Genomic DNA, 14,322 nt, shown 5'->3' with positions numbered 1-14,322 from the left:
CCGTGCCGTTCGAACTGCGCATGCGCCGGGCTTAAAATAGCCCAGTGCGCATGCTCCAGTTCTCGACGGAAAACGTCAATGACGCCGACGTGTGCGTCATTGACGTAAAGTCGTATTCAAGAACGACTTAGGAAAACGACGTACCCGACGGGAAAAGACGACGCGGACCCGACGCCATACTTAACATGGCATACGGCGGACTGGCGTAAGGTTACCCCTCATATAGCAGGGGTAACCTTACGCTTACGTAAGCGACGGCTACGCGACGCGATTTCGTTCGGGAATCGGCGTATCAGGCTCATTTGCATAAACAAATGAGACCTGAACGAAAAACGCCACCTTGCGGCCGGCGGCGAATTACATCTAAGATCCGACAGTGTAAGTGACTTACACCTGTCGGATCTACAGCGTATCTATGCGAAAATGATTCTAGGAATCACTCGCATAGATACGTTGGTCAAAAAACAGAGATATGACGGAGTTTCCTGAGATACGTCGTCGTAACTCTTCTGAGAATATGGCCCTTTATCAATAAGTCCTAGATCTGGGACAAGGACCTCAGGATCTATATCAGTTGAACCTATAATAGACACAAAAACCTCAGGATCTGTATTGGAAAGTCCTAGAGGCAACTCAAGGACCTTGAGATGGACATTGGGATCTGTTCCAGTAAGTACTAGAGAAGGACCTCAGAATCTATATCATTAAGCAGAGGCGGCTCTAGGCTTTGTGAGGTCTTAGGCAAAACATGGGGCCCCACTAACGCCCATGATGGGAAAAATAATTCAAGGACAAAAGCCTCTTCCCCACAACCCTGGCCGGTGGTTGTGGGGGTGTGTGGGCAGGGGGGATTATCGGAATCTGGAAGCCCCTTTTAACAAGGCAGCCCCCATATCCTGCTCTTTAAAAACAAAGGGGCAGGTGCCACCTGGTGATGTCACCTGGTGAACCCGCCCCTTGTGACGACACTGACTGAGGGCATCTTGGTTTATTGATGTCACAAGGGGTGGAGTCACCGATATTCACTGGTTGTTAGGGACGCTGGCAGCCCCTCTCCTGAGTCAGGGCTCATCACGCTGCCTGAGCACAGCAGCGTTAAAGGGGAGTTCCACCCACAATTTCACTTTTTAAATATAAATACCCCTGTAATACACAAGCTTAATGTATTCTAGTAAAGTTAGTCTGTAAACTAAGGTCCGTTTTGTTAGGTTGTTACAGAATTTAAATAGTTTATAATCTAGAAATAGACCGTGGCCATCTTAAGTGTGGGCATCATGAAGCCAGACTGTATGACTTCCTGGATTTCAGGTTTGCATATCTCGCACATGCTCAGTGCACAAGCAATGTAATAGGTTTCAGTCAGGTTTGCAAGGACTACTGGGAAACATGATGCCTATCCCAGAAACCCTTGCAAATAGCCTAGGCAAATAAGGAGGAGGAAGTAATGAAGGACTACAAAATAAAGGTATTTACAAGCAACAAATTAAATAAAAATTGTCCATTCTGAACACTATGAGATTAGAGCATGCAGCACAGACAAACATAAAAAAATGGGTGGAACTCCACTTTAAGGTCCCCTGTCCCTCAAAACTGGGGTAATGCACTGGGCAAGTTTGGCGGCCGCAAGGCCCCTGTGAGTGCGAGGCCTTAAGACGACCACCTAATTAAAGAGCCGCCTCTGTCAGTAAGTCCTAGATCTGGGACAAGGACCTCAGGATCTATATCAGTAAATACAAATTTTAGGATCATATAATACGTCAGAATAGACACAATGGGCCAGATTCACAGAAAAAGTACGCCGGAGTATCTGCTGATACTCCGGCGTACTTTCAAATTTGCCGCGTCGTATCTTTATTTGTAATTCACAAACCAGATACGACGGCATTTGGCTAAGATCCGACAGGCGTATGGCTTTGTACGCCTTCGGATCGTAGGTGCAATACTTCGGCGTCCGCTGGGTGGAGTTCTCGTCGTTTTCCGCGTCGGGTATGCAAATTAGCTTTTTCCGACGATCCGCAAACGTACGCGCGGCCGTCGCATTCTCTTACGTCGTCTCTAGTCGGCTTTTTCCGGCGTATAGTTAAAGCTGCTATTTTGCGGCGTATAGTTAGACTTGCCATGTTAAGTATGGCCGCCGTTCCCGCGTTGAAATTTGAATATTTTTTTTTTTTGCGTAAGTCGTTCGTGAATCTGGATGGACGTAATTCACGTCTATGTTAAAAAAAAATGACGTCCTTGCGACATCATTTAGCGCAATGCACGGCGGGAAAATTTGGGACGGCGCATGCGCAGTTCATTCGGCGCGGGGACGCGCTTCATTTAAATGAAACACGCCCCCTAATCGCCGATTTGAATTCTGCGCCGTTAGAGATAGACTACGCCGCCGTAACTTACGGCGCAAATTCTTCCAGGATTCGAACTAAAGCCAGGTAAGGTACGGCGGCGTAGCGTATCTCTGATACGCTGCGCTGGTGCAGATCTCTGTGGATCTGCCCCAATGTCCTCAGGACCTTCTTTAGTAAATACTACAGCAGACAAGATTAACCACTTCCCGACCGCCGTATGTACATATACGTCGGCAGAATGGCACGTACAGGCACATTGGCGTACCTGTACGTCCCTGCCTAGACGTGGGTCGGGGGTCCGATCGGGACCCCCCCCGCTACACGCGGCGGTCGGGTTCCCTCGGGGAGCGATCCGGGACGACGGCGCGGCTATTTGTTTATAGCCGCTCCGTCGCGATCGCTCCCCGGAGCTGAAGAACGGGGAGAGCCGTATGTAAACACGGCTTCCCCGTCCTTCACTATGGCGCTGCATCGATCGTGTGATCCCCTTTATAGGGGAGACTCGATCGATGATGTCATTCCTACAGCCACACCCCCCTACAGTTGTAAACACACACTAAGTGTACACTAAATCCTACAGCGCCACCTGTGGTTAACTCCCAAACTGCAACTGTCATTTTCACAATAAAGAATGCAATTTAAATGCATTTTTTGCTGTGAAAATGACAATGGTCCCAAAAATGTGTCAAAATTGTCCGAAGTGTCCGCCATAATGTCGCAGTCACGAAAAAAATCGCTGATCGTCGCCATTAGTAGTAAAAAAAAAAAAAATTAATAAAAATGCAATAAAACTATCCCCTATTTTGTAAACGCTATAAATTTTGCGCAAACCAATCGATAAACGCTTATTGCGATTTTTTTCACCAAAAATAGGTAGAAGAATACGTATCGGCCTAAACTGAGGGAAAACAAATGTTATATATGTTTTTGGGGGATATTTATTATAGCAAAAAGTAAAAAATATTGAATTTTTTTCAAAATTGTCGCTCTATTTTTGTTTATAGCGCAAAAAATAAAAACCGCCGAGGTGATCAAATACCACCAAAAGAAAGCTCTATTTGTGGGAAAAAAAGGACGCCAATTTTGTTTGGGAGCCACGTCGCACGACCGCGCAATTGTCTGTTAAAGCGACGCAGTCCCGAACTGTAAAAACACCTTGGGTCTTTAGGCAGCATATTGGTCCGGGGCTTAAGTGGTTATTAAGGGGTTAGTTTTGGTACAGGAGGAGACCTCAGGACTTGTGTCAGTAAATCCTGGACTCTAGAGTTAGCACACGGGTACACATTATTCTTGTTCTTGATCTTTAAAGTTCAGCGTTTGACATTTTTGGATTTAAAAAGTTACATAGGTTGAAGAAAAACGCAATGTCTATTGAGTTCCGCCAAAATACAAAAATACATTTGGAACCCACATCCACAGAACCCCGAACCCCCCATGTGTATCCAGAAGAAGTTATCTGAGAACCAGAAATTGGAACATATACAAGATGTGCAATGGGCTACCAATTGTTCTATATTCTCCACCCATCATAGCCTTACAAATAACGAATCTTTCCTCTATGCTATCTGGCAGACATCACGTCATGTGACCTGAAAAATGGCGGATGTGAGCACACGTGCGTGGAGCGGCAGGAGGACGGCATAGAGTGCAGCTGCCGGGCAGGCTGGGTACTAAGTAATAACAGGAGGTCCTGTGATGGTAAGAAGTTACATCCTTCACATCAGGCATGACATGTACCAGAAACAAAATGTATATAAAGAACTGTCTGTATTACTAAGACCCAACTTTTTTTGTTTTAGTTGGTATTCTATCCCACTTATATGTATGTTTTATGTGTTGTATTGAACTGCATTCGGTTTTGTTGTTCTGTATTACCTAGTGGCAGTTTTGGGCCACTGCAAGTTGTTTACTAATGTGATTTTGTTTCTCGCTGTGTCCTCCCCTCCTGTTTAGTGCTAGTTAGTTCAGTCCTTGCTACGGTTTCTCCCATGTTCCCCCAGTCAGTGCTAGCTTTTCTCAGAGAGATAGGGCTTAGAAAAGCTATTGTCTTTTTACACCTAAAAAAAGGCTGGAAAAACATCCTCTGTACCGCAATTATCTGAAGTATAATTGTGTTGGATTCATCATCATCATCATCATAGAAATAATCATCATCATGGAAATAATAATCTATTATTAATAAAAATAACCATCATCATCATAGAAATAAATAACTATAATCATCATCATTATAGAAATAATGATAATCATCATCATCATAATAGAAATAATAATCTATTATTAATAATAATGATCATCCTCATAGAAAAAAATATTATAATAATAATCATCGAAATAATAATACAAATAATAATCATTATTATAATAGAAATAATAATCTATTATTAATAATCATCATCATCGAAATAATAATAATAATCATCATAATAGAAATAATAATCTATTATAAATAATCATCATCATCATCATCATCATCAAAATAATTATAATAATCATCATCATCATCATCATCATCAAAATAATTATAATAATCATCATCATCATCATCATCATCAAAATAATTATAATAATCATCATCATCATCATCATCATCATCATCAAAATAATTATAATAATCATCATCATCATCATCATCATCAAAATAATTATAATAATCATCATCATCATCATCATCATCATCATCATCATCATCATCATCATCATCATCATCATCATAGAAAAAACTATAATAATCATTATAAAAATACCATCATAATAATCATCATCATCATAATAGAAATCTATTATTGTTATTATTATTATTATTATTATTAATAATGATAATAATAATCATCATCATAGAACAATAACTATCATCATCATAGAATTAATCATCATTATCATCATAATATAAATAATAATGTATTATTAATTATAATAATAATCATCATCATAGAAATAAAAAAAATAATCCATCATCATCATAGAAATAATAATCATCATCATCCTCATAGAAATAATAATAATAACCATCATCATCATCATCATCAAAATAATAATAATTGAAAGACTAATAAGCTGCCATATTTTACATTTTTTTTTTTTTGGCTGTATATACACTTCACGTCTCTCTCCTCAGATGTTGATGAATGTGCGGACTTCACTCGCGGTGGATGTGAACAGACGTGTGATAACCTCCCGGGCTCCTACAACTGCAACTGTTCTAAAGGATTCGCCGTCCGCACCGATGACACCACAAAATGCCGGCGTAAGGGCGATTATTACATCATCTGTGTCTTGTGTTGGCTGTAGAAGGAAAACTCAGCCCGATGTATTCCATTTCCCTCTACAAAGCCACATGATCAGTCTGAATTCACAAAGCTTTAACACCTGAATAAGGATCTTTATTTTAGTCATGTGACTGTAAGGCCCCGTACACACGACCGAACATGTCTGCTGAAACTGGTCCGCGGACCAGTTTCAGCAGACATGGTCGGTCGTGTGTACGGCCGATCGGACAGGATTCCAGCGTACATTTGCCCGCCAGACCGTTTTCGAGCGGGCAAATGTTTCTAAACATTAGAAACATTAGAAACATGCCCGCTGGAATCCTGCCCGTCGGACATGTTTCGGTCGTCTGTACAGACTTACCGTACATGTCCGAGCGGCCGCCATCCCTCGCATGCGTCGAATGACTTCGACGCATGCGTGGAAGCATTGAACTTCCAGGGCTGCGCACGTCGCCACGTCATCGTCGCGGCGACGGCGCGGCCTCGTCACCGCGTATCGTGTATGCGCGGATTTCTGTATGATGGTATGTACAGCCATCATACAGAAATCTCCGGGCGGGCATGTACACTGAAAACGGCCCGGCGTACCGTTTTCATCGTACATGTTTGCCCATGTGTACGAGGCATAATATTCAAATCTCATTGGACTGAAAAAAAAAAACAACTGTCACCTTTTTTGCTCATGAGTATCCTCATGCTGGTGTTACCTTTTTGTGAATTGAGCCTAATGTCTTCAATATTTGTATATTTTGTTTACTTTTTAATTTATATATTTGTATATTTTTATACATTTGTATATATTTGTTTATTTTTTATTTATATATTTGTAAATGTTTATATATTTTTTAATTGATATATTTGTATATTTTTAGATATTTGTTTATTATTTAATTTATATATTTGTATATTTTTAGATATTTGTTTATTATTTAATTTTATATATTTGTATATTTTTCATTTACAAAAGCAGCTGAAGTAAAATCTGTAATATTTCTCCTGGTGGCCGGACAGAACAAAAACCAACCTTATTACATGACATCCTGCGAATAATTATCACCAAACCACAGCCCTGCCGTAGTATAGGTGCAAAGAATAGCGCCATGTTTCTGGGGTGATGTCATGTGACCACGTGTCTACCATCATGTTCAGCGATGTGCATAAATGTTGGCACCCCCTTCAGTCTGTGCTTAGTCATGCCCCCCCCCCCCCAGATGTTTCTTGCAGTCCGCCGGCCAATAGTCTTCCTATTTTCTTTGGTAATATTTTCCCGCTCCTCCTCTTCTCTATTTCATCATTATTATTAAATACGGGAATAAGTAATACTTTTGCGCTACAGTGTTCAGAAATACCATATGTGGTGTTTAGGGTTATTCCCTGCAGAGGTCACTCTTTAACCACTTGACCTCCAGCATATTTACCCCCCTTCACGACCAGGCCATTTTTTGTGATACTGCACTGCGGTACTTTAATTGACAATTGCGACTGTACCAAAATACAATTGTTGTCCCTTTTTTTCCCCCCGCCCCTGTTGGTGGTATTTGATCACCTCTGCGGCTTTTATTTTAAAAAGAATGTCAATTTTGAAAAAAAAAAATATTTTTTTTTACATTCTGCTATAAAACATATCCAATGAAAAAAATTAAGGGGCAGATCCACGTAGATCGGCGCTTCTCTCCGCCGGGCGTAGCGTTTCTAAGATACACTACGCCGTCGTAACTTTTTTTTTTTAATCCTCAAAGATTTTGCGCCGTAAGTTGCGGCGTAGTGTATCTTTGGCGGCGTAAGGGCACAATATTCATATGGCTGTGATGGGGGCGTATTTTATGTAAATACGTCGTGACCCGACGCAAACAACGTTTTTTTTGAGCGGCGCATGCGCCGTCCGTGGGGGTATCCCAGTGCGCATGCTCGAAATGAAACCAGAAGAAACCAATGTTTAAGACGGTGACGTCATTCTACGCAAATCCCTATTCGCGAACGACGTAAAAAATTCTAAAATCGACGCGGTAACGACGACCATACTTAACATTGAGTACGCCTCATAATAGCAGGGGTAACTATACGCCGGAAAAAGCCGAACGCAAACGACGTAAAAAAATGCGCCGGTCGGACGTACGTTCGTGGATCGCCGTAACTGGCTAATTTGCATACTCGACGCGGAATTCGACGGAAACGCCACCTAGCGGCCGGCGGAAAAAATGCACCTAAGATCCGAAGGCGTACTAAGACGTACGCCTGTCGGATCGATCCCAGATGCAGTCGTATCTTGTTTTGTGGATACAAAACAAAGATACGACGCGGGAACTTTAAAATTATGTGGCGTATCAATAGATACGCCGGCGTAATTCTTTTGTGGATCTGCCCCTAAATTTCTTCATCAATTTAGGCCAATATGTATTCTGCTACAAATTTTAGTTAAAAAAAAAAAAATCCTAATACGTGTATATTGATTGGTTTGTGCAAAAGTTGTATAGTCTACAAACTATGGGGCATTCTTTTTTTTTTCATTAGTAATGACGGCGATCAGCGACTTATAGCGGGACTGCGATATTATGGCGGACGAATTGGTCACCTAACTGGTACTTAGGCACTTTTTTAGGGACCAGTGATCAGTGCTAAAAATATGCACTGTCACTGTACTAAAGACACTGGCAGTGAATAGGGTTAACATCAGTGGCGATCAAAGGGTTAACTGTGTGCCTAGCCAGTGTTTGTGTACTGTGTGGGAGGAGCTTTGCAGGAACACAGGATCAATACCTTTTTCCTTCTGACAGAACGGGAATCTGCCTTTAACCACTTAACCCCCGGACCATATTGCTGGTCGAAGACCAGAGCACTTTTTGCGATTTGGCACTGCGTCACTTTAACTGACAATTGCGCGGTCGTGCGACGTGGCTCCCAAACAAAATTGGCGTCCTTTTTTCCCACAAATAGAGCTTTCTTTTGGTGGTATTTGATCACCTCTGCGTTTTTTTTTTTGCGCTACAAACAAAAATAGAGCGACAATTTTGAGAAAAATGAATATTTTTTGCTATAATAAATATCCCCCAACAATTTATAAAAAAACGTTTTTTTTCCTCAGTTTAGGCCGATACGTATTCTTCTACCTATCGCAATAAGCGTTTATTGATTGGTTTGCGCAAAAGTTATAGCGTTTACAAAATAGGGGGTATTTTTATGGAATTTTTATTAATATTTTTTTTTTTTACTAGTAATGGCGGCGATCAGCGATTTTTTTTTTTTTTTTTTTTTTACAGTACTGCGACATTATGGCGGACACATCGGACACTTTTGACACATTTTTGGGACCATTGGCATTTTTATAGCGATCACGTAGTGTTGAGCGGAATACGCCATATTCGATTTCGCGATATATCACGAATATATAGCCGAATATTCGTGAAATATTCGCTAAAATCGAATATTCGTGATATTTTATAAAAAAAAAAAAAAATTTGCGAAATTTCGCTAATGCGAATGCGAAATTGATTGCGAAATTTTGACAACTGTGGTAGGAGAACTCTGATTGGCACTGATGCAAAAGAAGGGCGGAGAAAGTATTCGCGAATATTCGGAAATCGAATATTGGTGATATTTTATCGAAATTTCGCTAATGCGAATGCGAAAATTGATTGCGAGATTTTGACAACTCTGATTGGCTCTGATGCAAAAGAAGGGCGGAGAAAGTATTCCCGAATATTCGGAAATCGAATATTCGCGATTGCGAATATTCGGCAACATAAAAGGATCGCCTCAGCTTAGCTACTCGGCCCAGGGTCTCTAATCATACCAGCAATGCTTTTAGACGTCGATAGGATGTGATCTGTTTTAAAAATAAATTTGAGAAAATACGAATATTCGGAATAGCGAATATTGGCCGCGAAATTCGAGTTATTCGCGAATATTCGAATATGCCATATTCGTAACGAATATTCGCATTGCGAATATTCGTGAGCAACACTAGCGATCAGTGCTAAAAAAAAGAAATTGGATTACTATAAAAATGCCACTGGCAGGGAAGGGGTTAACACTAGGGGGCGGGGAAGGGGTTAAGTATGTTCCCTGGGTGTGTTCTAACTGTAGGGGGGGGGGGTGGCCTACAAACGATCGTTTTTTTTCTCTATCGGTTAGGTATCCATCGGTTAATTTTAAAATAAATTTAAAACAAGTTTCACATTTTTTAACCGATGGATAAATAACCGATGGGACCCACACACGATCGGTTTGGTCTGATGAAAACGGTCCATCAGACCGTTCTCATCGGTTTGACCGATCGTGTGTACGCGGCATTAGAATTATGCTGAAGGCATTCACTATTTGCGATATGATTTATTTCGGATTCGGTTCTATTCGTAATTGCTTTGTTCGGAAATTCGAATGCTTCTGAACCTCTGAAAGTAGCTAAATTCGTCCGAATTTCGATTCGTTACGAAACGAATTGCACAAGCCTACTATTCTGTGGTTTCCAGGGCACATCAAGTCAGTGGTACCCGGTCAGGTACGTGATCTGGCACAGAGCGGCCGCAGTATATGTATGGTGGGCGATCCGAAAGTTGTTATCTAAGGTCAACATTTTTTTTTGTGTGTTGGATGGAGCAGGAAGGGATTAGGGCACCAAATCGATGCCAGTGCTTGGTGTTACTGCAGTAATGTGGTATGAAAGACACTGCTGCAATCAAAACCTCACCAGCAGCCAGAGGCTCTAATGCATTTCACTTCATTGGTTGCTGTCTACATAGGGAGTAAGCTCCCAATTAACCACTTAAGACCCGGAGCTTTAGGCAGCTAAAGGTCCCGGACAGTTTTTGCGATTCGGCACTGCGTCGCTTTAACTGACAATTGCGCGGTCGTGCGACGTGGCTCCCAAACAAAATTGGCGTAATTTTTCCCCCACAAATAGAGCTTTCTTTTGGTGGTATTTGATCACCTCTGCGGTTTTTATTTTTTGCGCTATAAACAAAAATAGAGCGACAATTTTGAAAAAAATTAAATACTTTTTACTTTTTGCTATAATAAATATCCCCCAAAAATATATGAAAAAAAAATGTTTTCCTCAGTTTAGGCCGATACGTATTCTTCTACCTATTTTTGGTAAAAAAAATCGCAATAAACGTTTATCGGTTGGTTTGCGCAAAATTTATAGCGTTTACAAAATAGGGTATAGTTTTATTGCATTTTTATCATTTTTTTTTTTTACTACTAATGGCGGCGATCAGCGATTTTTTTCATGACTGCGACATTATGGCGGACACATCGGACAATTTTGACACATTTTTGGGACCATTGTCATTTTCACAGCAAAAAATGCATTTAAAATGCATTGTTTACTGTGAAAATGACAATTGCAGTTTGGGAGTTAACCACAAGGGGGCGCTGAAGGGGTTATGTATGACCTCATCTGTGTTTCTAACTGTAGGGGGGTGTGGCTGTAGGTGTGACGTCATTGATTGTGCTTTCCTATAAAAGGGAACACACGATCGATGACGGCGACACAGTGAAGAACGGGGAAGCTGTGTTTACACACAGCTCTCCCCGTTCTTCAGCTCCGGGGACCGATCGCGGGACTCCAGCGGCGATCGGGTCCGCGGGTCCCGCGGTCACAGTCACCGAGCTTCGGACCGGGTCGCGGGAGCGCGCCCGCGACCCACGGCTGGGCACTTAAAGAGGACGTACCTGTACGTGCATGTGCCCAGCTGTGCCAATCTGCAGACGTATATGTGCAGGAGGCGGTCCTTAAGCGGTTAAGTGAAACGCGTTAGTGCTGAAATATGGCAGGTGAAGCAGTCTGTACAGTGGGCACATAATTAAACCGGATTTAAGGCTTTTAAATGGTGAGCGGTTCCCCCTGTTTGCACAGTTTACTGATAAGTTGGAGATTTTAATAGACGGTCGGTCATACACACCCCTCCCCCCCAACACCCGATCACTGCAACAGAACATGGCCAGCACAAGTTCACATTACTAGATCTTGTACCAAAGTATCGGTGTGCCTCCAGTGCAACAGATACAACTATGTGTGTCAAAATATATTTATATCAGAATTAGATCGTTATATTTCTGTTATCACTAATAATCACATTCTAATATCTGTAATATGATTGGCTTTCTCCTAGCGGTGTGCGATCCCCCCTGCCAAAACTACGGAGTCTGCGTGGCTCCAGATACCTGTGACTGTCCTGCAGGGTACCCGGGGCCCGGCTGTTCTGGTAAGAGGTGATGCTTAAATTTGATGAATTTGTAGAACACCAACATATACCGCAGTGCTGTACAAAGAGCAGAGAACCACTCACATCTAGACATGTGCAGAAGGAAAACATTTGTTTTGTTTCGATTCTTTATTTGCATAAATACAGGTAAATTTGTTAAATTCATTTAATTTGTTTTCAGAATTCGTTTTGTTTATGCAAATTCGATAAAAATTTCGTCCGAAAACTTTGTTTTGTTATTTTCGGATTCTTTTAAATTCCTTACTATTGAAAATCGGATACATCAGAAATTCCTGAATAATGAAAAATGTGTCTAAATTTGGATTCGAAATTAAACGAACCACACATGTCTACCCACATCAGTCTTTGCACCTCAAGAGCTTACACTCTAATGCTCCCTTTAATATAGAAGTCTATAATTGGGTGGGTGGGGCTCTGGGTATTCCTTTCCTTTCCCACTTGCGTTATGCAGAGTGGTCGTATGGGGCTTTTGAGACTCATCTAGATTTTGATTTTAAATTTGTTAGTATTGTAATTCGGATACATACGAATTCCTAAATAACAAAATATGTGTCCAAATTTTTATTTGAAATAAAAAATAACACACATGTCTACTCACATTGGCCTCTGCACCACGAGAGCTTACACTCTAATGTTCCACAGTCACATACTATTATATTTTATCATTTATATAGCACTGAGCCAGTCACATCCGTTTTTTTTTTTTACTAGAGGAGCTTACACTCTAATGCCCCCTTTAATAAAAAAGTCTATAAGTGAGTGGGGCTCTGGGTATTCCTTTCCTTTCCCACTTGTGTTATGCAGAGTGGTCGTACAGGGCTTTAGAGACTCATCTGGATTTTGATTTTAAATTTGTTAGTATTGTAATTTGGATACATCCGAATTCCCGAAAAACTAAAAATTTGTCCAAATTTGGATTCGAAACGAAACGAATCGCACATGTCTAATCACAATAGTCTCTGCACCACAAGAGCTTACACACTAATGTTCCACCACAGCCACACACTATTATATTTTATAATTTATATAGCTCTGACATATACCACAGTACTGTACAGAGAGCACTGGGTCAATCACTTCAGTTTTTGCACCACAGGAGCTTACACTCTAATGTCCCCCCTGTCAGAAACCCTAAATCAAAATGAGACAGAAATACAGTTAAATCACACTTGTTTATTAATAATAAAAGAAAATAGAACAAACTTAGTCAAAACATAGCCAAAGTTCCCAATACAATATATGAATACAATACAATGATGGCAATGATTTTCTAGAAATGCTCTGTTACGGGGGGTGTGGTCTAATGATGGCGGAGTAGAGGCACACTAGCTCCAGAGCTCCTCCATCCTCCGTCCTGCCGCCGACTAACTGTAGAAGCTGAGAAGCGACCTATGGACTAGGATCAGCCTTCAACCTTAAATGATGCCTGAACTTTTAGCTTAAAATTCCAGCAGCTATTGCCCAACCTCCCGCAGAAGCGCCTGGCGTCAACACTGTACAGACCTGCTGAAGCCCCTGTTCGTGTGGAAGCCGCTGAGCCGCTGAGCAGACGTATCCTCAGGTGATCCTTGGCATCCGCAGCTGCCCGTGCCTGAACGGGCCTGTTCGCTGGGGTGGGGGGCTTCCTTGGGGTTCCCCGGTGACACGGAGTACGGAGGAGGAGGTCTTGGCTACATCCAGCGATCCGGGCCCGTGATTGGAGAGTGGCGGTCAGCTGATCGGACCACGTGATCGGGCCCAGCGAATTCCGGCGTGTCTCAGCCGGAGAGCGGAGAAGAACGCAGCGGGGATAGCCAGGGGTGTCCCGGAGGTTTCCCCTTACCTCACCTCATCCCCCTCACCCCCTCACCACCTTGACACTCCTTAGCGGTGCTGTCACTCCCCTACTTTGGTGTCATACAGTGCGAACGGGAGTTAGTGAGGGGAGACGGAGGCACTGGGGGGGGGTGCACAGTTTGTTGATAAAGAGGAGCAGAATAATTAAAAATTAAAAATTATTAACGGACGTCAGGCTGAGCGGGACTAGGAGACACGAATAGCCCCCTTGGGATGAAGAAAGAGGGGAAGCCCCCCAAAGCCCGAGTTCAAGCTGAGATCCAGCAGTACTTCCCGCAGACTAGAGCAGCTGCAAACCGGATTCGAGTGACTGAATAACATGAGGAGGAGGCGTGTGGAGATCTTGACGGTCGAGCAGAAGGGGATAGAGCCACGGAAGTACAGGGAATGCTTTCCCCAGGAGCAGAGGAAGAGAGAGAAGGGGGGGTGCGGGGGGAGATGTGGTCTGCCCAGAGAGAGCAGAGGTTGCCGAGCACTGAACTAAGAGAAGGAGGCCAGGAGTCAGAGCTGGGAGCACTGAGAACACTGCTCCTAACACTTCCTACCCGAGCTGACATACTAGCACTACCCACACGAGCGGAGATGGAGGCGCTAGTGACACGGATGGAGGAATCGCATCGCAGAGATCTGGAAACTGTGCAGGAG

General features: G+C 42.4%; 1 protein-coding gene across 2 annotated transcripts in view; it reads left to right on the top strand.

The window, feature by feature from the left end:
• LOC120939825 (neurogenic locus notch homolog protein 1-like) overlaps nucleotides 1–14,322 on the top strand; it is an 85,374-nt gene that overhangs the window by 32,234 nt on the left and 38,818 nt on the right. For both annotated transcript variants that reach the window (XM_040352203.1, XM_040352202.1), the window contains 3 exons: nucleotides 3,918–4,043; nucleotides 5,464–5,592; nucleotides 11,728–11,820. In XM_040352203.1, the coding sequence (XP_040208137.1) occupies nucleotides 3,918–4,043; nucleotides 5,464–5,592; nucleotides 11,728–11,820 (348 nt within the window). The remainder of the gene's footprint in view (nucleotides 1–3,917; nucleotides 4,044–5,463; nucleotides 5,593–11,727; nucleotides 11,821–14,322) is intronic.

Source organism: Rana temporaria, chromosome 5, assembly GCF_905171775.1.
Source record: "Rana temporaria chromosome 5, aRanTem1.1, whole genome shotgun sequence".
In the NCBI taxonomy this organism is placed as follows: domain Eukaryota; kingdom Metazoa; phylum Chordata; class Amphibia; order Anura; family Ranidae; genus Rana; species Rana temporaria.
Note: the sequence above shows the minus strand (reverse complement) of the source record. Positions and strands in the feature narration are given on the sequence as shown.